The sequence below is a fragment of the Ursus arctos genome, unplaced genomic scaffold (genome assembly GCF_023065955.2).
Source record: "Ursus arctos isolate Adak ecotype North America unplaced genomic scaffold, UrsArc2.0 scaffold_8, whole genome shotgun sequence".
Lineage (NCBI taxonomy): Eukaryota > Metazoa > Chordata > Mammalia > Carnivora > Ursidae > Ursus > Ursus arctos.
In genome coordinates this window covers 38,051,907-38,073,586 of record NW_026623100.1, presented here as the reverse complement: position 1 = coordinate 38,073,586, position 21,680 = coordinate 38,051,907, and the positions used below count along the sequence as shown (strand labels likewise).

At 39.2% G+C, this 21,680-nt stretch overlaps 1 protein-coding gene across 1 annotated transcript; it reads left to right on the top strand.

The window, feature by feature from the left end:
• The first annotated feature begins 3,333 nt into the window (after positions 1–3,333).
• DUSP11 (dual specificity phosphatase 11) lies at positions 3,334–20,553 on the top strand. The gene is made up of 9 exons (XM_026482847.4): positions 3,334–3,586; positions 5,021–5,096; positions 8,984–9,115; positions 12,078–12,201; positions 15,981–16,041; positions 18,182–18,228; positions 18,500–18,575; positions 18,795–18,980; positions 19,882–20,553. The coding sequence occupies exons 1-9, from the start codon at positions 3,345–3,347 to the stop codon at positions 20,075–20,077; spliced, it is 1,140 nt and encodes a 379-aa protein (XP_026338632.3). The 5' UTR covers positions 3,334–3,344; the 3' UTR covers positions 20,078–20,553.
• The last annotated feature ends 1,127 nt before the right edge of the window (positions 20,554–21,680 follow it).

The window sequence follows — 21,680 nt, the reverse complement described above, 5'->3', positions numbered from 1 at the left end:
GTGTCCAGTACGAAGGTCACTGGTCACTGGTCACTTGCGATGATCCAAATTTATTTACAGACAACTCCATGGAAACCCCAAGATTCTACCAGGTGGTGGTAGGTTTGGTGGGAGAATGATGTCACAAAGCAGGCAGTTTAAAGGTATGAGGGAGCCAATGGGGAGGTCCGATTCCCAACAAGAAGACGGGATTGGGTGGAAGGAGGGATAGGAGAGCTAAGACAATCCTAATCCTACAAGACAGATGTGATAGCTCACTTTCCCCAGACTCTTATGTTAGGGAAATCATTTCAACGTTTCTTAGAGTTGTTCATTAATATAATTAGCTAATAGTTATTTATATTCTATATATCATATTTTATCTTGTGTTTTCTACATTTATAATTATATATAGTTAATTAACATCCTTAGAGACAAGGGAAAGGCACATCTAGGTTGGACAGTTACAGGTGTTCTGAAATATTAGTTGATCTGATTAATGAACTTACTGCAGCTTTCAAGGAGCAGAGGAAGAGATTAAAGAGCTCTTTTGGTAACTTGGTTAAAGAACAGGGTGAAGTTCCTTGAATGCACATTGTGGGGAACGATGTGGTGCAGGCTCTTCTCTTTCAGTTTCTTCTCCTCGAATCCTAACTTTCTTGGACTGGGCTGGGCTGGGCCAGGTTGGACTTAGATCTCTCTTCTCCTCTCCTTCATCATAGGCATTGTTTCTGGGACAAGCCTTGACGTTGCATTCTTACCCTCATGGATGTTACTTCTGGTCAACTTCCAGCAGCAGGAGTTTTCTTTTCAGTGCCTGACGCTTCCCCAAATGAATTCTGCCCTTTAGAAGCAAATACCAGAGAGCTGGAGGACACAGCTGATTGCAGATCTTTCCTTTTCCAGCATTTGGTTGCAAGTCTTTTGCCCATAATTTGCTGCCTCTGGCTCTTTGGGCCACAGGGGCATCCTGCCATCCTGTTCTTTTATAGGTAAGAGGTGTTGGTGGCATTCGGGATACTTTCCCTTTTTCCTTCTCACTTAAGTGTATCCAGTGTGGCAGTTACTGTAGCCTCCGCCCCCCTTGCAAACAGCCACTGTAGAACCTTGGGCCTCTAGGATTCTCTGCCTGCCATGCTTGGGTGCAGGTTCAGACAAAATGAAGAGGAGAATAGTTAGAGAAAGAAGAGGACATTCACTGAGAATAGGGAACATGAAGAGTGAAAGAGTACAGGAAAAAAGAGATTCATGTGGATTTTTAGTTTCTGTGAGAAGCAAATTGACACTGGGACACCTGGGTGGCTCAGTCGGTTAAGCATCTGTCTTCGGCTCAGGTCATGATGCTGGGGTCCTGGAATTGAGTCCTGCATCCCGCTTCTCCCTCTTCCTCTGCCTGCCGCTCCCCCTGCTTGTGCTCTCTCTCTCTCTCTCTCTCTCTCTCTCTCTCTCGCTAACAAATATATAAATAAAAGCTTGAAAAAAAAAGAAAGAAGTAAGTTGACACATTTTGGCCTCATTTTGTATTAACAGAACATATAAACTTGTTCATATACATATAAATGTAAATTTATATTTATATATTAGTATAACTTTGACATAACAATTATAATATTGATTCATATGTAACATATTGATAATATATAACTTATATATTTTAGTATTTAATATCTTATAGTCATTAAATTATTTATTTATGCAGCTAGATAGTGCAGCAACCACCATGAATTCTGTAAAGAGTATAATCTTAAAATATATTTTTTCACTTTTTTGTCCTATTGTCCCCTTTATATCATTGATTGGTATGTTTGTAGAATATAGGTGTTTTTTTTAATTTAAAGATTTTACTTCAGTATTTGTCAGAGAGAGAGAGACAGAGAGAGAACATAAGCAGGGGGAGCAGCAGACAGAGGGAATATCCTGCCTAGGTCTGGATTTTCTTGTATCAACTAGAACTGAGTTTGTTGTGTCTTTTAGCACATTGGAAGTGCAAGACCAATATACCTTTTGTAGTTTCTGATAGATTTAAGTCACCTTTTACATATTATCAAATCCATAGATATGTGCACCATTCATCTTTTTCTTGGCCACTACATGCCTATTGAATATTTTTTCATAAATTCCTAAAGAATATTTTATGATTGAGCACCAAATTTGAATGTATCTAATTGTAAGTTTGCAAATGTGCTGTGCTACCTTAAATCTTTTCTTTTTCCAATAGCAACTTGATAATATTGAGCTGTTTTACATTATGTGTAAGTTTTCAGAATTGTAAATGCTTGTAGATTTAAACTTAGTTAGAATATGACTGTCCCAGAAATGTTAAAGCTAGTGATCTTTTTACCCATTCATTTAATCATGTATTCAATAACTCTGATCTTTCTCTGTTTGTCCAGATCTCAAAGGGTAAAGACTAACAGTGTATATAAAATACTTTCAGAAATTAGAAACTAAAAAATACAAATAACAAAAAACCCCAGCTATTATAGCCTGGAATTAGTACTCTATTCTGCTTTCAGTCCTACTATGGGACATGCTGTCCTTTGCTGTTCCACATATAGCAGAAATTCAGCTTTTCTAACAGGTACAGATCCCTATCCCTGATACTGTGTGGAAATCTTAGACTTCAGCTTCTACTCTTATCTCTCTTAGTTATTTTTTTGTTTTTTCTAGAACCTAAATACCTACTGTCAACCTCTAATGTGAAACCTGGTGCATGATAATAATTCAGTAATAATTTCACTGTGAGTGGGAGTGCAGGCTGATACAGGAGGGTAGTGAGGCACTATTGTTCAAAATGTTAAGTCTACATATCCTTCATTCCAACAATTCTACTTCTAGGGATGTAGATATAGACATATACATATTTCAGGGCATTCACATTGCAGCCTGTCTGTAACAGAGAACAAAAACCTGAAAACAACTAAAAGTCCATCAACATTGGACTGGTTATATAGATTATGTTTCTTATAATCAATGAAATACTATGCATACCAGGCATTAAAAAGAATAGAACGGAAGTATGCATAAATTGGGAAAATCAGTATCCAAGATAGATTGTAGGATACATATACTATACTGCTTTTGTATAAAATATATGTCCATATGTGTACAAATATTTATATATGTATTGAATAAGTATGAATGTGATCAGTTGGAAAATATCTGGAAGAACCACACAAGGAACTGGAGAAGTGGGACTGAACTTTCTTTCTTGTACTATTTGAATTCAGAAGTGTGCGTACGTGCTCATTGAACCTGTGCTACTGGCCCCCAGCTTAGGAGGGCGCTGTAGTTTCCTGACTCCGGTTTAGTAATCAAACTACAGCCAGCCAGCGTAGTGACGTCATCACGACTGCCGGTGGCGCATGCGCAGTAGTAAAGGGCCTGGGAACTGCTTGAGTTGCTGCCTACCCGCTTCCGGTCCGGGTTCTTGTTTTGGCACCGAGGGCGCTGGGCTGGCGGCTTTGTCGCTCTTGCCGTCGGGTGGGCGGCATCTTGCGGCCCAGATGAGCCAGTGGCATCATGCCCGCGGCGGCTGGGGCCAGGGACGCGTGTTCTCTGGACGTAGCTCAGCCAAGAAGAAGCGCGGAAACCACGTCCCGGAAAGGTATCTACTTTGGCCCCTGGGCGTGGCCCTGCAGCTCGGAGCGCCTGGGCCTGGGCTCCATCTCTTGTGGTCTCTACCTGCCCCAGTCCCCGGCGAACGCTTGGCCGGTCGACCGCCCGAGCTGGGAGGCACTGATGCTCTCGCTGCTCCGCCCACAGAATCTGAGCATCTGTGAGGTTCTGATTTTTCCCCCATTCTGTTAAAAGCGAGGCTGGCCATTGCTTTTCCGGTAAAATGCAGATGGACGGCTTTTTAAGGTGGGACTGCCAGTGTTGGGGACACTCCTTAATTACCAAATTGGAGTCTCCCTCAATTCCTCGAGCTTTGTTATTTTGGCACAGCAAATATGACTCATAAGAACCAAGTTCGAGTGAAAAAAACCCACCAGGACATCCGAACTTTCCACCAAAAAGGTTAATTTATGTTGTTTCCAGGAATCACAGAGGGCATACTGTTGCTTCCTAACACGTCTTATTTGAGATAGATGCTTCTGTACAAATGATTTATTTTGAGACCTTGCCCGTGTGTGTATTGAACTCTTCTGTATTCCTTGAGACCTTTCTTCCCTCCCGTCTCCAATATCAAATCTCCTTCATATTATCTCCTGAATATCTTTAATCTGTCAACTTCTGTCAGCATCCTAAGACAGAATTTGCCTGATCTGTTGTGGTTAGGTCCTAACTAGTGTACGGATATCTGCTCTTGTTTCCTTCCAATCCATTCTTAACACAAGAAGTCCTTTTAATAGACTAGTTTGAATATTGCTCATAAACATATATCAAAAACATTGTTTTAAGAATAGAAAGAAACTCTCTACCATGGTCTTTAAGACTCTGCATAGTCTAGACTCCGCTCTTGCTTCTCCAGCCCTATCTTGTGCCACTTTTGTCCTCACTTTCTGTGCTCCAGCTATACTGAATTAACCTTAGTTAACTAACTCATCCTACAGACATCAACCCAAGTATCACTTTTCACTGTGACTCCTGACATTACTAAATGAAGTTCACAGTCCCTTTTCTATCAGGTTGAACTTGAAGTTCCCTATTGATTGATTTTGATAGCATCAGTTGTATAAGGACTAACAATAAACTGTGAAGTGAAAGAATTGAATTTAAATTATTTCAGTCAACAGGTATGTATTAATGACACCTTAGTATTGAGGATTGATTTAGGTTTTATCAGGGATACAAAAGTACTGGCCAACTCTGGCTTTAGATCTTCCTTATTTGTTGAGACCTTTGCACTGTTTTGTTGCCTTTTATCTAGGAGAGAAGTTGTTACTAGATGGTGTTGAGTAAGTGGAACAGCAAAATTCAAAGCAAAGACAAGAGGGGACCTACTGTGCGGGCTATGGTTTCCATTTACAAGGAGCCTTCATTCTGTGCAGGGAGACAGGCTAACATAAAATTTGGCTAACAAAAAATGTATTAATAGGTGGAAAGACTACCTTCCAGTTGGACAACGGATGCCTGGGACTCGTTTCATTGCTTTCAAAGTTCCTTTGAAAAAGGTGAGCAAAAGTTAATTCAGTATTCTTTCACAAATCCGAATTCACGATGTAGAACACTGGTGCTCGACGATGTCACACTCCATTCCTCCCTCTTTTATTTAAGTTTTGGGTTTTTTTTTATAGTAATCTCTGTACCTAGTGTGGGGCTTGAACTCATGACCCCAAGATCAAGAGTCCCATGCTCAGGGGCACCTGGTTGGCTCAGTTGGTTACGTGTCTGACTCTTGGTCTCCTCTCGGGTCTTGATATCAGAGTCAAAAAGAGTCGCATGCTCTACAAGTTGAGCCAGCCGGGCAGCCCTCCATTTTCCCTTTTTAATGACAAATACTTTGTTATATCCCCTTTACTATTCTGAAATAGAATTGACAGATAAATACTACTTCCATACTTAATTTTAAAGAAAAAAATCAATGTAATGCTGAAACCAATAATATAAACAATAAATAAAATAAAGTAACTTATAATAAAGTAATAAGTATTAATTTCAATATGTAAATATTTGGGCATGACTATATTAGAAATAAAAACGTAGTCAGTTACTTGCACCATGAATACAAAAACTGCCAGTACAGATTGAACTAGGTGGGTTTTCTTGCCTTACTGGAAGAAATTTCCATGATAGTGAACAGCTTTTAGTAGGTTTTCAAATGAAACAAAGTATACAATCTTTACTTGGTTGATAATGTGATTACTGTCTTGGAAAATTCAGTGTACTTTAAAACGAGGCAAAAAAACTCTTGTGTTGACTTGTGAAATGAAGTTAGGTTCTAAGGCTTAGATAATTACGAACAGTTTTTCACCTGTATGAGCACTGAATAGGATATTCGAAAGTCATTCTCCATGTGGCTGCCGGAGGAGGGCGCATCCTGAGGCACCTACAGGCCAGTTGCCAGGCTCTTCGAGGTGCAACGGAGCCTATGACGTGAAGATGAAGGAAGGTCGTCCCGACGTTTTTTGAAAACGTCTCCGATGGTGGCTGTGATAAAACCACTAGGAGCACAGCTCCGTGTCATGAGCATTGAGGTAGCTGCAGGTGAATGTTCCAGTCCATAACTAAGGTGGTAAAAAAGTCTTCATTGCTTCAAAGGCATGCAATTGGAATGAAAAATGAAGAATTGGTCAAGAAGACATGAAAGGAAGCAGATGATGAAAATTAATTATTTAACATTGATCACTCACAATATGTAGGAAAATACATGTTTGAATACTTTTATTTTGTTATTATTTTTAAGGTTTTACTTATTTGTTTGAGAGGGAGAGAAAGAGCACAAGTCGGGGGAGGAGCAGAGGGAGAGGGAGAAGCAGACTCCCCACTGAGCTGGGAGCTAGATGTGGGGCTTGATCCCAGGACCCTGGGACCATGACCTGAGCAGAAGGCAGACGCTTAACCGACTGAGCCACCCAGGTGCCCGTTTGAATACTTTTAATTGCAGGGCAATAAAGTCTCTTATCTTAAAGAAAAAGTCATTCAGGTGTGAGACACTTTTGTAGGACTGTTACGAATTTGGCAAGATTTCTAGCATCCATGACCCCCGATCACTAAATGCTAATAAGACCCCTTCACTCCCATCATCATAACCAAAAAAACCCCCAATGCCCTGGATTAGTAAGTCAGGATTTCAGCGTGGAAATTCTGAAAATTGTGTTTTTGTTTGAACTAAGGAAGGAATAGGTGGGGAAAGCATTTGGTCAGTATAAAAAAGGTGAGAAGAGACTCGTGGCTCATTTTTTTTTTTTTTTTTTTTTTTTAAAGATTTTATTTATTTATGTGACAGAGAGACAGCCAGCGAGAGAGGGATACACAGCAGGGGGAGTGGGAGAGGAAGAAGCAGGCTCATAGCGGAGGAGCCCGATGTGGGACTCGATCCCGGTACGCCGGGATCACGCCCTGAGCCGAAGGCAGACGCTTTTTAACGACTGCGCTACCCAGGCGCCCCAAGACTCGTGGCTCATTAATCTGCCCAACATAGAATGGGTTGGTATTTGGAAAAGCCCACTTTGAATGTATTGGGAATTTATTTAATTTGTGACTCTTAGGTCAGAGTTCCTTTCTCACCTATTATGTTAATTCTTCTGCATCTGGACTTAAAAACTAGTCTTTTCATAAAGGTTAAACATATGGTCCTTATTCACATCCATCAACACCAAGCATGGTGCTGTTGGATAAGTTGAATAGTGTTTGGCATATAATAAATATTAGCAAATATTTGTGGAATGGACACCCCCTCCCATTTGCAGTTACTGTGAATTATCTCCTATATTTCTCCTTTTCTCTGTGCAGTTGTCCTAATTCCCTAACTCCCTACTCCATGGCCTCTTAACAGTGGATTCCTGAGGTTCTGCCAGGGTCCCTGCTTAGCCCCTTGCCTAAAAGCACATCAGCAAGATAGAAGATAGGAAGACTCTGCGATTTCCCTTCTTCTACACAGCCACAAATCTTTGCTGTATGATTTGGTGATAAAAAGCCGCCTCCTGGCTCTGTATGCTCTGGTTATCTGTATTCAGCATTGGGATTATTTGGGCACTGTAAGGGGATTACAGAGCTGCATAACCACCCCAGTACAGGTCTTATTCATGCTTAGAGCCAGGGAGTAAAATGTGACATTGATTTCCTGTGTGTTTTATGGAAGTCACCCAAAGAAGAGCAGCCCCAATACTTGACAGTCACTTCTCATGCACATTGGAATATAAACTAGAATATGTTAAATGTCATATAAATGCCATGGCAAGAAATACGAAGGAGTTCAAAGGAGGGGGAAATGATAACAGACAGGAAGCTTCCTAAAGGTTTTGTAACTTAAATTAGTTATCCAGAGTTAGTTGTTCACATGGCTAGAGATGATATTTGATCTATCAGCTCCAAGTCTTTTAGAGGCTTATTGGAGAGATTGTATGCCTTGTTGTAATTAATTTACTCTTCAAAACTTTCACGGTATTATGTGGAAGACTCAATATCATCAGTATGTCAAATCTTCCTAAGTTAATTTATTACAAATTTAACATCATCTCAAATAGGCCGATTCTAAAACTCATAGAGAAAAGTAAACCTAAATAGCCAGGAAAATGCTGAAAAAGAAGAATAATGGTGGAAGGGGATCATGTAGCACTGCCAGGTACTAAGCCTGTATTAAAAGTGTTGCTAGAGCCCAGGGATTTTTAGGGCAGTGAAGCTATTCTGTGTGATACTATAAGGGTAAATATGTGTCATACATTGGTCAAAACCCATAGAACGTACAATACATAGTGATTTGTAATGTAAACTGTGGACTGAAAAGGACATGTCAGTGTCGGTTCATTGATTCTAACAAATGGACCACAGTGGTTTGGAATGTTGATGGGTGAAAGCTGTGTGGGGTAAAGGAGAGGGGGTATAAGAGGGGACTCTGCTTTCTTCTCAGTTTTGCTTTGAACCTAGAACTGCTCTAAAAACTAGTCTATTTCCAAAAAAAAAGTGTGTTGCTCGCATTTGAAAAACGAAACAGATCAATGAGCAGCGTATGTAAATAAGCCAAATACATAAAAGACTATTTAGCAATAAAAGCCACCCTTTGTATATGTAAGTATTCAAGAAGTATTTAGAAGTACCTATTTATGTTTCATGTGGAGCTGGAGATACAGTGGTGGGCAAAATTCATGTGGTCCCTGTCTTCTGGGAGTTAAAGTCTGGTGAGGAGATCAACATAAAACAAACAAATAAATACATAGAATTGAGCTTATTTTCTTCCCTCTCATTTCTAGAAGAAAGGATTGTAATATAGCTTGTAAATTCCAGCAGAGTGGAAACTTTGCTTTGAATCTCATTGTGTGTCGGCATCACAAGGCTTGAATACATGGAAAAGGATTTTTAAGCACACGTTTGCTCTTTCTTATTTCATTCTCTCTAACAGAGTTTTGAAAAGAACCTTGCTCCAGAAGAACGTTTTTCACCCTCGGATCTTTTTAACAAAATCCAAAAACAGAATCAAGAACTTGGATTAATTATTGATTTAACTTATACTCACCGCTATTATAAACCAGAGGTAAATGAAACCCTTCATTGAAAAGAACCTACTTTCTGATACGGTAATAATGCATGGTAATTCAGGAATTACCACCTTATGCTAAGGTGAATCCTGGCTTTCTTCCAGGGGTAATAGTTCAAAAAGGGAACTTAGTGGTTTCCTTAAGTACGTATTTCTATTTGGTGTCTCAAAATGAGATTAAAGACATGAATTAAACTGTAATACTGGACAGTAAGGTCTTATGTGCTGAAGAAATTCTATAAGCTTCCATGTTCCATATTTTGAAAATGAAATAAACCTTCAGTATGAGTAGTAGCAGCCTAAAAGGGAAGAAGTGAATATCCGTTATGTCTTTAGCATTTACTTTAAGCAGTTTCCTGAGCATGTGAGCATCATGGTAAAAGACAACTCTCTAAATTTCATGCTTTGCTTTTCCTAATATTTCTTGATAAAAGACAGAAGCCCATATGATCTGTTGGCCTATGTGGCATATCAGTGGGAGGGAATTATCCTTCTGACCAATTTCATGGCCTAAACACTTAATGTTTATTAATATTTGTAAAGCAGTTTGCTATTTAAAAAGTGCTTTTACATGCATTAACTTGGTTAATCCTCACACTACTTGCTGATGAAGTAGTAGTAGTATTGATACCTCCTGCTGAGTGCCAGGCTCGGAGGATAGACGATTCCAGGTGCTAATTTTATAGATGATAAAACTTGAGTCTCAAAAAAGGAAGAATTGACACTTGAATCCAGTTATTCTCTTGGGTTTTTTTTATTGTGGTCAAATATACATAAATAATTATCATCGTAACCATTCATAAGCGTACAATTCAGTGGCATTAAATATATTCACAGTGTTATGTAAGCATCATCACTGTCTATAACCAAAACTTTTTCAACATCCTAAACAAAAACTACACCCATTAAATAATCCCACTTCCTCTCCCTTCAGCAGTAACCTCTATGTCAGTTTCTGTCTCTGTGAATTTGACTATTCTAGGTACTTCATATAAGTAGAATCCTACAGTATTTGTCCTTCTGTGTCTGACTTACTTCACTCAACATAATGTTTTCAAGTTTCATCCATGTAACAAAATGTCATTCCTTTTTATGGCTGAGTAATACTCCATTATTTGTACATTCCATATTTTGTTTATCTGTTCACCTTTGATGGACACTTGAGTTGTTTCCACTTTTTGGCTATTGTGAATAACGCTCTGTGAGGGTTGGTAAGCCAGTATTGGGTCAGATCCCTGCTTTCAAGTCTTCCAGATGTATAGGTAGGAGTGGAGTTATTGGATCATATGGTAGTTCAATGTTTAGGAACCTTTGAGAGACCATCAAACTGTTTTCCAGTATCGTTTTGTTTTTAAACAATTATCACAAACTTTAAACATACACAGAAGTAGACATATAATCATTGTACACCCATGAACTCATCCAGCTTTCATCTTTATTAATTGATGGCTGTCGTGTTTCATCTGTACACCTACTGGTTTCACCCCATTCCGTATTATTTAGTAGATCCCATATATCATAGTATTTCACCTGTGCATTTTTGGTATATATAGATTTAAAATATAGGACTTTTATTTTTTGCTATCATTGTTTAACATTAATACCAGTTAGTGCTCAAATTTTTGTCTTCTAAATGTCACAAAAAATGTTTTTTTAAGAGTTGAATTAAATCCAAATAAGGTCCACACTTTGCCTTTGATAATTAGATCTCTGAAGTCTTATTTAGTCTGTAGGTTCTCCCTGCATGTCTCTCTTACTTTCTTTTATTTCCCCTGGTGAATTTTAATTTTTGAAGAAACCAGGTAGTTTATTCATTCTGATTTGATGATTCCCTCCCCATGTGGTGTTAACATATTCTTCAATCCTTTTATTTCCTGTAAATTGGCAGTTGGACCTAGAGGCTTGATCAGATTCAGACTTAATTTTTTTTTTTTTTTTGCAAGACAGTTTCAGAGGTGATGATGTGTTCTTCTGTGGAGACATATAAATGATTATCTCTTTCTGTGATACTGGTAGTCACTGATGATTGATGTCTACATCCATTAATTCATTTGGAACTTCAAAAAATAGTGAATTCTGTTCCTTTTTCATTGATTAGCTGGGTATATTTCTGTCAAGAGAAGCTTCCCCTCATCATCTGTTTGGTTGCCCAGTTGTAGAGGCATGATTCTTTCATTTAACAGGTGTCAAAATAATGAGTTGATTCACTAATATCCTCCAGTGGTGATCAGTAAATTTTATTTATTTACTTTTGTATCATTATGAACATTATTGCGGTTCTTTTTCTCCTGAGGCACAAATTGAGGCCCTATCTTTGCCCAGTTGCTTCTCAGCGTGGCTCCTGAGTCCTTTAGACATGACATCAGTTGTTTCTAGGCTTTTTCTGTGGTCAGGGCTAGGAAATGTGTATTTATATTTAATATATTAAAAAATTATAGGTTCATACTGGTACTTTCCATTTAAATTCAGAATTATAGGATTTTCATTTAATCTCTTCTTTTATTGGTGTCTAATTTCTCCTACCCCAAGAATACCAGTTCTCATCAGTGCCTGCAGTTTGCTTTATCTTACAATTCAAATCCAAGTTTTTCTGTTCTGCTTAAATCACAGCTGCTTTATGGCCCTTAAAAAATAAAATATTAAGTAGAACTACTTATATAATTCATCGTTTTATATGCATTCATTCGCATGGACTTGGCTTTCAGTTTTGTATGCCTGTTGCCTATCCATTCTGTAGGGGGTTTCTTGGTTTTTGTTTTTTTCCATTCTGTAGTTTTAATGAAAATCAGATGATACTTCCTGGTTGGAACAGCTTTGGAAAAAATGGCTCTTTTATCAGAATTACTGACAAACTGTGTTTATTAATAATCTCTTGGTTTATATTCTGATTTCTCTGATTGCTTTTTACTCCTTTCCTTACAAATGAAATAATACACATTTTCATGGTTTTGCCTTCTAGGACTTACCAGAAACGATTCCTTACTTAAAAATTTATACAATTGGGCATCAGGTGCCTGATGATGACACTATTTTTAAATTCAAATGTGCTGTTAATGAGTTTTTAAAAGAAAATACAGATAATGGTGAGTTTGTTGTTTTTTTTCCTCTTACCTGAACTTTGGAATGCATTATGAATGGGTTGGGACTTTTAGTAGTTCTAATAGTTTTAACATTAGGCCAGTTGTGTTTGATAATGTTAAGGTTGAAATGTCAGATAGTACAGATAGAGTGAGGTATTTTTCCTTTTATGGTCACAAATTAACAATTTAGTTTGAGAAGTGGTTTTAATGACAAATGTGAACTAGCTTCCCCATCTCTTTTTAAAATACTTGACTGGGAAATCCAGACTAGAATAAAAACATTCTTTTGTCTTATTTTATTGGTTCAGAGGTGAGAGGTGGGGGGAAAAGGTTAAGGATGTCAGGGTATTGGGTCAAAGGGTATGGGGAGCATGGCTTGTGTGACCCTCTGCTGAAAACAAGGAACAAAGATGTCAAGGTCTTAGGGTATATAAAAGAGACAACAAGGAAAAGGTTTGGAGTGAGACAGAGCCCTGGAAGCAGAGCAAAGCCAGGTGTGCCAGCGGGGCGGTCTCCTCATCGTGTGCATTTCACGTATTCCTGCTGGTTTTCCACTGTGGGCACAGATGAGGAAGGACACGACCACTTCTCTTTCAGACAGGAAGGACTTTAAAAAACTGGTGTTTCTTGTTCCTGCTTTAAGATCTACCTTACTCTGTGGGAAATAATCTCAGTAAGCTATTAGCTTCTGAATTTTAGGGATCCACCTACCTATCTCTGGCTTCTGGCTATCAGAAGGAATGTGTTATTTGCCATATTTTAAGATTGAGGAATCTTTTGTCTTTGGAAACTCACTGACCTACAGCGCCAAGTGCTCATTTTGTTCTCTTTCTAAATTGAGTTTGAGGAGCATATATTTTGTTAAATAAATATGACAGAGTAAATATTCCATATATATACACATACATAAACAGGGAGAAAGGGAAGAAAAATAGAGATGGAGGTGGGAAGATAGGGGCTGGGGGGTGAGAGAGAGAAAGAAACGGGAATTTTAAGATAATTTTTCAGACTATAACCTGGTTGCCCGATGCAGGCACTAACTAGCTTTTAAATATCTTAAGCCCTGTTCCCAGATCTTCCCCGTACTTTAGAACTTGAGAGGCTTGGCCTTGCCTCTGACAACCACGTCGTCTAAGGGGGAGATAGATTCCCTGATTTGTATTAACTTGTCTCAGAAACATTACCTCGTAAGATGTTAGGGTGCAGCTGCCAGCCTGCTCACTGCTTCCCGGCTCCTCTGTGTGCAGCTGCTCCAAGTATGCCATCTGTTGTGTGCGGGCGGGAGACCCGTCCGAGTCTGTGGGAGTGGCTCTGGAAATCTGGTTTGTTCACCTGCTGTACCGTGTTGGGCTGACTTCACGGTGCCCCCTGCCCTGGCAGTCTCGGGACCTTGCTTATGATGCATTTTGGCTACCTCTGCTCGAAGCCCCTCCCACCGATACCAGGCTCCCCGATGAAGAGGAGGACACTGTACTGGCCACTCCCTAGAACTGCTAGAGACTCAGAAAATACGTTGATTTAGTAAATGCTGAGGGTCTTTTAGATGTGTTGGTACGGCGCCGGGATACAGAGGTGATAGCAATCTCTGTTCATTAGAAACTTAGTTACCGTGGAAGATAAATGTGTGGTAACTGTAAGACGGGGTTAATTATAATTAAGTGCAACAGGAATATGGAGGAGAGGTTGAGAAGCCTGACTGAGGAGACAGCATTTGAGCTGGGCTGTGGGGAAGAGGATTTTGCTAGAATGAGAAAAGGAATGTCCAGGTTTGGGGAACAAGTGCAAAAGGCACAGGGCTTGACCTTGTGCCTGGGAGCAGCGGCCTCTGGAGTGACTAGAGGATAGTGTGAAAGGGCATAGAATTCACATGTTCATTCTCAGCAAACATTTATAGGACACCTTTTAGTTAAAGGTACTGTTCTAGGGGCTCCTGGGTGGCACAGCGGTTAAGCGTCTGCCTTTGGCTCAGGGCGTGATCCCGGCGTTATGGGATCGAGCCCCACATCAGGCTCCTCCGCTATGAGCCTGCTTCTTCCTCTCCCACTCCCCCTGCTTGTGTTCCCTCTCTCGCTGGCTGTCTCTAACTCTGTCGAATAAATAAAATCTTTTTAAAAAAAAAAAAAAAAGGTACTGTTCTAGAAAGCAGGAACAGAGGAAAGTTCTTGCCCTTTTATACTCTGCATTCTAGTGGGGGAGAGGGATAAATAAGTATACGAAATGTCAGATGGTGATAAAATGTGCTTTGGAGAATAACAGGATTCAGAAGTGAGGGCATATGTGAGGTGGTCAGGGAAGGCCTCTATTAAGATGTCATTTGAGTAGAGCCTAAAAGAAGTGAGGAACCATTGTCTATCTGGGGAGTTCAGGGGGATGGAGTGTTGCAAAGCAGAGGGAATAGTAGGTGCAAAGCCCCTGAGGCATGACCGTGCTAGGCATGTTTGAGAATAGTAAGACCATGTAGCTGGAGTGGGGAACATGGGTGAGGTCAGGGTGTAGAAAATGGGATCTGAGAGGTTGGAGGGGCAGGAGGACATGGATCATGGAGGACCCTGTAAGTCCTAGTTTGAATCATTGTGGACGTACAGTTCAGCTGGAGAGATTGATGATACCGTTTATAAAGAGTTCTAAATGCTGTGCTAAAAGTATGGGCTTTTTTTCTATGCTAAATCGAGATTTTTAAGCAAGGGAGTAACCTTACGAGTTCATATTTCGGGAAGATCACATCTGGAAAATCACCTGCGGATCACTTGAAATAGACAAGATTTAGAGGTAGGGAGTTAGTAACCCAGGCAGGAGAGGATGAGTGCTTTCCTACAGACACCACCTAGTCACAGACGTACATTGTGCAGAGATGGATTACACTTGATCATTTTTTAATTTCTCACATAATTTTTTAATTTATTTTTTAAGATTTTATTTATTCATTTGAAACAGACAGAATATGAGCAGGGGGAGAGGCAGAGGGAGAGGGAGAAGCAGACTCGGTGCTGAGCCAGGAGTCCGACGTGGAGCTCAGACCCAGGGCCCTGGGATCATGACCAGAGCAGAAGGCAGATGCTTAACCATCTGAGCCACCCAGGCACCTCACGTAATTTTTTTAAACGATGGACTAAGAAATACTGTGGTACAGTTGGAAAAATCTTAGACTTCTAGTCTTTGTTCCGTCTGCCTGCTGTGCTGCTTGGGCTTCCATCTCCAGTTCTCACTTTTTCAGCGTAAGATACGAACAGCGCTGCTTCCCCAGGTGCTTCACGGGCACACAGACTGTGGTGTGTGAGGAGCAGCAAACGAGAGAAGGGTTGGAAGCACTTTGGGAATTTATGAGTCCCACAGAAACTGGTTTTTTTCGTATTCAGTATCCAAAGTAAAGGCATTTGATTTGTTTCACTCCGAAACAAGTTTCATTCTTCTAGCCTGTTTTTTTTTTTCTTCTTGCTCTCATTTTCTATAATTAAGTCAGTTACTGATGGTCATTCTATAGTAAGAAGCTGGGTTCGTCTCAATGCCATTTTAGCTGTTAGTACCTGACCAGGCCTTCTCTAGTTTACATGACTGCATCTAATAGGGGCTATGCAGAATTTTTCAGAGGCCATGAATTTCAAATTTATGTTAGATAATTCCTTATAGTGTATTCCTGAAATAACACACTCCTCATCAGTTATTCCTTTTCAGGGTAGTACTAGTGTTGTAGCAACTAATAAATGGTACTCTAAAGAAAATTGTAGAATTTGTTTTAAGTGTATGTACTTCACTTATTTAACTGTGTACTCCTTGTCTTGTAGACAAACTTATTGGTGTTCACTGTACCCATGGCTTAAACAGGACTGGCTATCTCATCTGCAGGTGAGTTGTCAGCCCTGAGAGAGACCACGTTTGCGTTGTTTTGTTTATAGCAGTCATGTAAGCTAGTTGCAAAAAATGCAGTTGGTATTGAAATGTATGAAGTAGAAAGCACTCTTGCTCTCCACTCAAAGATACCACCAGTGATAATTTAGTTTGTATTTTTTCAGACTTAAAAATGCAGACAGATGTAAGTATATACATGTAATTTAATGGTGTAATATTAGACATCCTGTTATATAATTTAATATATCGTGGACATCTTCCTGTGAAAATATTTGGAAACCTCATCCTTTTTTAGAAGCTGCCTTGTTGCTTTGCTTCCAGATGAACATAAAAGTCAGAAGTTTTTAATATCTTAAAACATTATATCAATGAATATTCCTGAATGAACAAATTTGAATGTATGTGCTATTTTCTCAGATAATTTCACTCAGAATGGAATTTCTGATTCAAAGAATTTATGCCTTTCTGCTTTTCATGGACTTTGCTATCACTGTACCGAATTACATTTGTTCATTCAGAAAACACTTACTAAGCATCTTTTCTGTGTAAGCACTGTGCTGGGTGCTAGCAGAAAGACTTGAGAGACTTGACCGGCCCTTTGGGAACTCTAACAGTCTAGAGAGAGAACAGACATTCAAGAGTCACACAAACGCATGTGGAATTACAGCTCTGAAATGCCAAGGAGAGGGAAATGGTACGTGAGAGCATATTAATAGGGGGGATTTTACCTTAGCGTGGAGGACACAGAATGTTTCTTTGGGGATGTTTGGGCTGATATCTGAAGGATGATGAGGTGTTAACCTGTTAGACACTGGAGAGAGCATTCTGGGCATAAGGAACAGCAAAGACTGATAATAGGAAAGCGTATGCTGTGTTGGAATGAGCCAGGGAGGCTGGGCCATGGAAATATGGTGTTAAAATGGAGCTGAAAAGTTTAAAAAAAAAAAAAAAGGTTGGGGTGGGAGTGCCTGGCTGTCTCAGTCAGTACAGCTTGTGACTCGTGATCTCAGGGTCATGAGTTTGAGCCCCGTGTTGGCTGTATAGATTTATTTTATTTATTTATTTTCTTTTTGAGATTCCCTTTTTTTTTTTAAAGTGAAAATGGAGCTGGAAGTGTGGGGGAGGAGTTAGATCATGTGGGTCTGTGTTTAGACTTTATCTTGAAAACCACTGAGCTGTTTTTGTTAAGGGTGAGTATGTAGAGCATAATCACATTTGCATTTTCAAGCCACCGTTTTGCTGCTAAGTGGAGAATACACTGCAGGGGGGAAGAGCAGAAGCAAGGAGATAAGTTAGGCTTTTGTAGAAATCAAGGCATGATGGGGGCCCAGACAGGGTGTGGTGGTCATTTGGGTAGAAAGATGTAGACATGTTCTAGAGACAGTCATTGTTAGGACTTGGTGGTGTGAAGGTAAGGGTGAGGAAGAAACGGCTGGCGGTGGTAGTGACTCCTAAGCTTCTGGCCCATACAGTTGGTTAGATAGTATTTAGATTTGATGTTAATATTTTTCCCAATTCATCTTTTGCTGTCTATCAGTTCCTCATAAATACGCTGTCATATTAAGTCTCCTGTTTCTAGTATACAAAACACTTTGATAAAAAATGACTGTTGTGGGGCGCCGGGGTGGCTCCGTCGGTTAAGCGTTTGCCTTCTGCTCAGGTCATGGTCCCAGGGCCCCAGGATTGAGTCCCATATCGGGCTCCCTGCTCAGCAGGGAGTCTGCTTCTTCCTCTGCCACTCCCCCCTGCTCTGCTCTCTCACTTGCTCTCTCAAATAAATAAATAAAATCTTAAAAAACAAAAACCAAGAAACCAAAAATGACTGTTGTATTTTTATCAGATACCTTTTTAACATCTGCCAATTTGGTCCTATATTTTCTTCTCCTTCATTTACTAATTAAATAGTTGTATTAATGTAAATAATTATATTAATAGATTTGCTCAAGTTGGGTCGTCCTTGGAATAAAGTCTTTTTGTGGTCACGGTATATCATTCTTTCATAATTACTGGATTTGATGTGCTAATGTTTTTTTAGGATTTTTATATCTATTTGTAAGTGAAATTGGACCTCTTTTGAAAACACTTGATTTTTTTCTTTTCATGTATATAAATAACTTGAATTATGTTGTTTTGTTAGATATTTGATTGATGTACAAGGCATGAGGCCAGATGATGCAATTGAACGTAAGTATGAGGGTTGTCACCATTTTTTCCTTTTTATAAAAGTTGAAGGTGGAAATGTAGATGAATTTCTCAAATTTTGGAAAAAAGAAATGTTTGTAATTCATTTGCTCTGACATAATACATTCTTTTGCCAAAAGTTTATAAAGGGATGTATCTGGAAATAATGAGGTATAACAGCCTGAATAATTAGTGGATTTCAGCTTTGATCTGCTTTCTCTGGGAAAGATTTGCTTTTAGTACAGTGATTTCTAACAGTTCATCCACTCTTCAGTATTCAATAGATGCCGCGGACATTGCTTGGAGAGACAAAACTACATTGAAGACCTTCAGAAAGGTCCCATCAGAAAGTAAGTAGCATTTTATATGTGAGATCTGTGGTTAGGGAGATCTTGTTTTCCGTCATTTAAGTTGCATATATCCATTCTTCTTGCAGCTTATTTACTTGCTTGGGGAACCCTAAACAAATTGGGGGTGGGACTGATATTTTCATATTGCCTAAATAGCATCACTAAATTGGCTACAGAATTTGGAAACCAGTAATACTGTGTGGAAACGTTCTCTTTGAGGAATTGGGATTCCAGTGTATCCAGATCAAGTGGTTTTGAAGATGCAACACATATGATGGAACCAGTCCACACCACTATTAAGTCTGTTAACCAAGGACATTGGTATAACCTACATCAGACCCAAGGTTACCCAGTACCTTCTCGGCATTTCCACAGCCAAACCCAGGATTTGCAGCAGTCAGTAAGGTATCTCTGCTGTCCACTTTTCTAGAATTGAAATAGAAATTTATATTGTAAATTAGTGCAAACACATGAGAATGGTGAGAATTGATGTTTTCTAGCTGATCAGTGTCCGCTGATCAGAGGTATCATTTGCTCCACATTTTGCATTCAGGGCTAGAAAATCAAGTATAGGATGGGGGGGAATTTGAGACTTTTCAGAGGCAGTTGGGAGAAGGACTTGGAAATTTTCATTGATTCTAAACTTAGTTTAAGCCAGCAATTTGATGTGATTACCAAAAAGGATCTTGCATTCTTAGGTTCTATTAATAGTGGTAAAGTTTGCAGAATAAGGAAGGTTGTTATTTAAAGAGTAAATACAAATTATAGAAAAAGTAGTAAAATTCCAGTATATTAGATTTACTGATCTTGTTTTTGAAACAAACTTCAATCTTAATCTTCCAAATCTGTTGCATGTGTAGGTAATAATTAGAATTTCTACACTTTATAGCTCATCTATATATGTATTTATTTATAAAGTGAAGACAGCTGTTTTTAAAAATAAATACCTTATACTGTCTCATGTCAACTCTGGAAGACTTGGGTAGAAAGTATTTGATTAGAAAAGTGTAGATTTATCTCTGTAAGGAAAAGTGGAATGGCTCCTGGGAATCTACCATGTGCCAAAGTGTTACGGTAGGTAATTTAAATATGTTGTCTTAATTTACCTTGAAAACAACCCATGAAGATGGAAGGTATTACCTCCATCTTATAAAGAACTAAGAAATCCAGAGATGAAGCAATTTATCTGCTAAGGTTATACAAGTAGAAAACAGTAGAACCAGAGTGTCTATGTATTATTTTATAAAGCTTATTCATATATTTTATTAAAACTAATAATAATTCATTACTTTTTGTTTTCTTTAAGAAAATTTTCACAGAACCAGAACGTTTACCAGAGAGGCCATATCCCTCCTCCTTGTCCCCCTGGAGAGGACTATTCACAAAGGAGGTACTCCTGGAATGTAAAGCCAAATGCCAGTCAAGCAGCCCAGAATACAGTGTGGTATCCTGGGAATTACTACAGACTATCCTATCCAACCTATTGTGGATGGACCGAATGACACAAACCTGTCCTGGAAATCTCTCTGCAGATAGAGCAGGGCTGAAGACAGCTGGAGTGACTTTTTATAAGATCAGGTCAATTGAGGTTTATAATCTATTTTATTGCTCTGTCATGTGTTCAAACTTAAAGAAAAATTACATTGATACTTAACCTCTTTGCTGATAAATTTGCAGTATTTGCAACAGTAAAGGAAATAATCTGTCATTCAGTCTTAAATTTTTTTAAAGGAAGATGGTATTTTAGAACTGAGAAAGTAATAAAGAATTTCCCTTGTAAGTTATTTTTTCAAAATTCTGTCTTCCTTATCGATGTATTTCTTTCTGACTAGACTTGTGATAGGAGTGTATGTGCGGAAATTTCTGGTGTTTTTGTCATGTTCTGTTACTGACCCAATCATTAAGGCTATCTTTTTTCCCCCTAACTGTTCAAGATTTCTATTAAAACCTACCTAAGAGACAATCTCTTTAAAATCTCTTCGAAATTAGTAACTGTATTTTTGTGATTAGACGTTTCTTTCTTTGGCAGTCTGTTGTGGGATTTGACCAACTTCTTCACTGAATTGTCAGATATGCCATCTAACAGGAATGGATAAACTTTTAGGTAACTGTCAGTTGGGCAAGAGAAACTGATAAACCAGAATGCTGTTAATTTACCTGACAGGGTAATTGTTATCAACTGGGTAGAACTATTCAGAAAATGTGAAAACTTTTTATAGACTACAAAAGTTCTTTAATGAACAGAATAGGATACAACACTTAAAGCCTGGGATATCTGGAAGACTTGTGGACAAGCATGGCTTCCTTGTTTTATTGCTTCTCTGTTGAACATAACCTGCTGGAATCTTTTTCCATTTGCCTCACAGTAGAGTGGTGCCTTGATCTTGACTTTTTCTAAGTTATCTTTTCTGCTGGTATACCTCTGGAACATACAGATGGATCACTTGGGAGGTGTTAAATATTTTTAGTTGCAGAGGAAGCCAGAGACCTTAGTTTGCTCAGGGAAGTGTCTCGCCAACATGACATCATAATCCTCAGTAGATATGTGATGAATACTTGGGCAACTTCGCTTCATTTTTTTTAAAGCCTCTGACTTTGAAGAGTTGTATCCTAGAATGTCTCATACTATACTGCATGCGACACGCATTTTCTTTATCCTCTTTTCCATATGAACAACATGTGGAACCTGACCATAAGGAAATGCTCTCATTCAGCCAGTCCCCTGGCCTGTGTCTAATTAGCTTGGTCAAGCTGCTACCCTTCATCTAAGCGATGCTTGTGAAGCGCTCCTCTGCCTGCCACGTGTAACAGAGAGAAGTTCTTCGTGCTGAAAGGCTGCTCTTGTGCAAGTGCTGCCCGGGACACAGCGTGAAGGCTCACGGGGACTGAAGTGGAACTGGACAACTGGTGAGGCATGGAAGAACAAGAAGGGGCAGGCACGGGAATCCAGCCAGTCTGAGAGTTCTCCTTGGCGAGCAGTTTCTAAGGAGGACACTGCCAGCAGGAGTGCCATCACTAGAAGTACTGCTACCTTCAGAAAATGTGACCCTGAATTCCCCTCTGTCCCCTTCCCATTTCAGTTGTCAACATGGTTTGTTAAAAAAC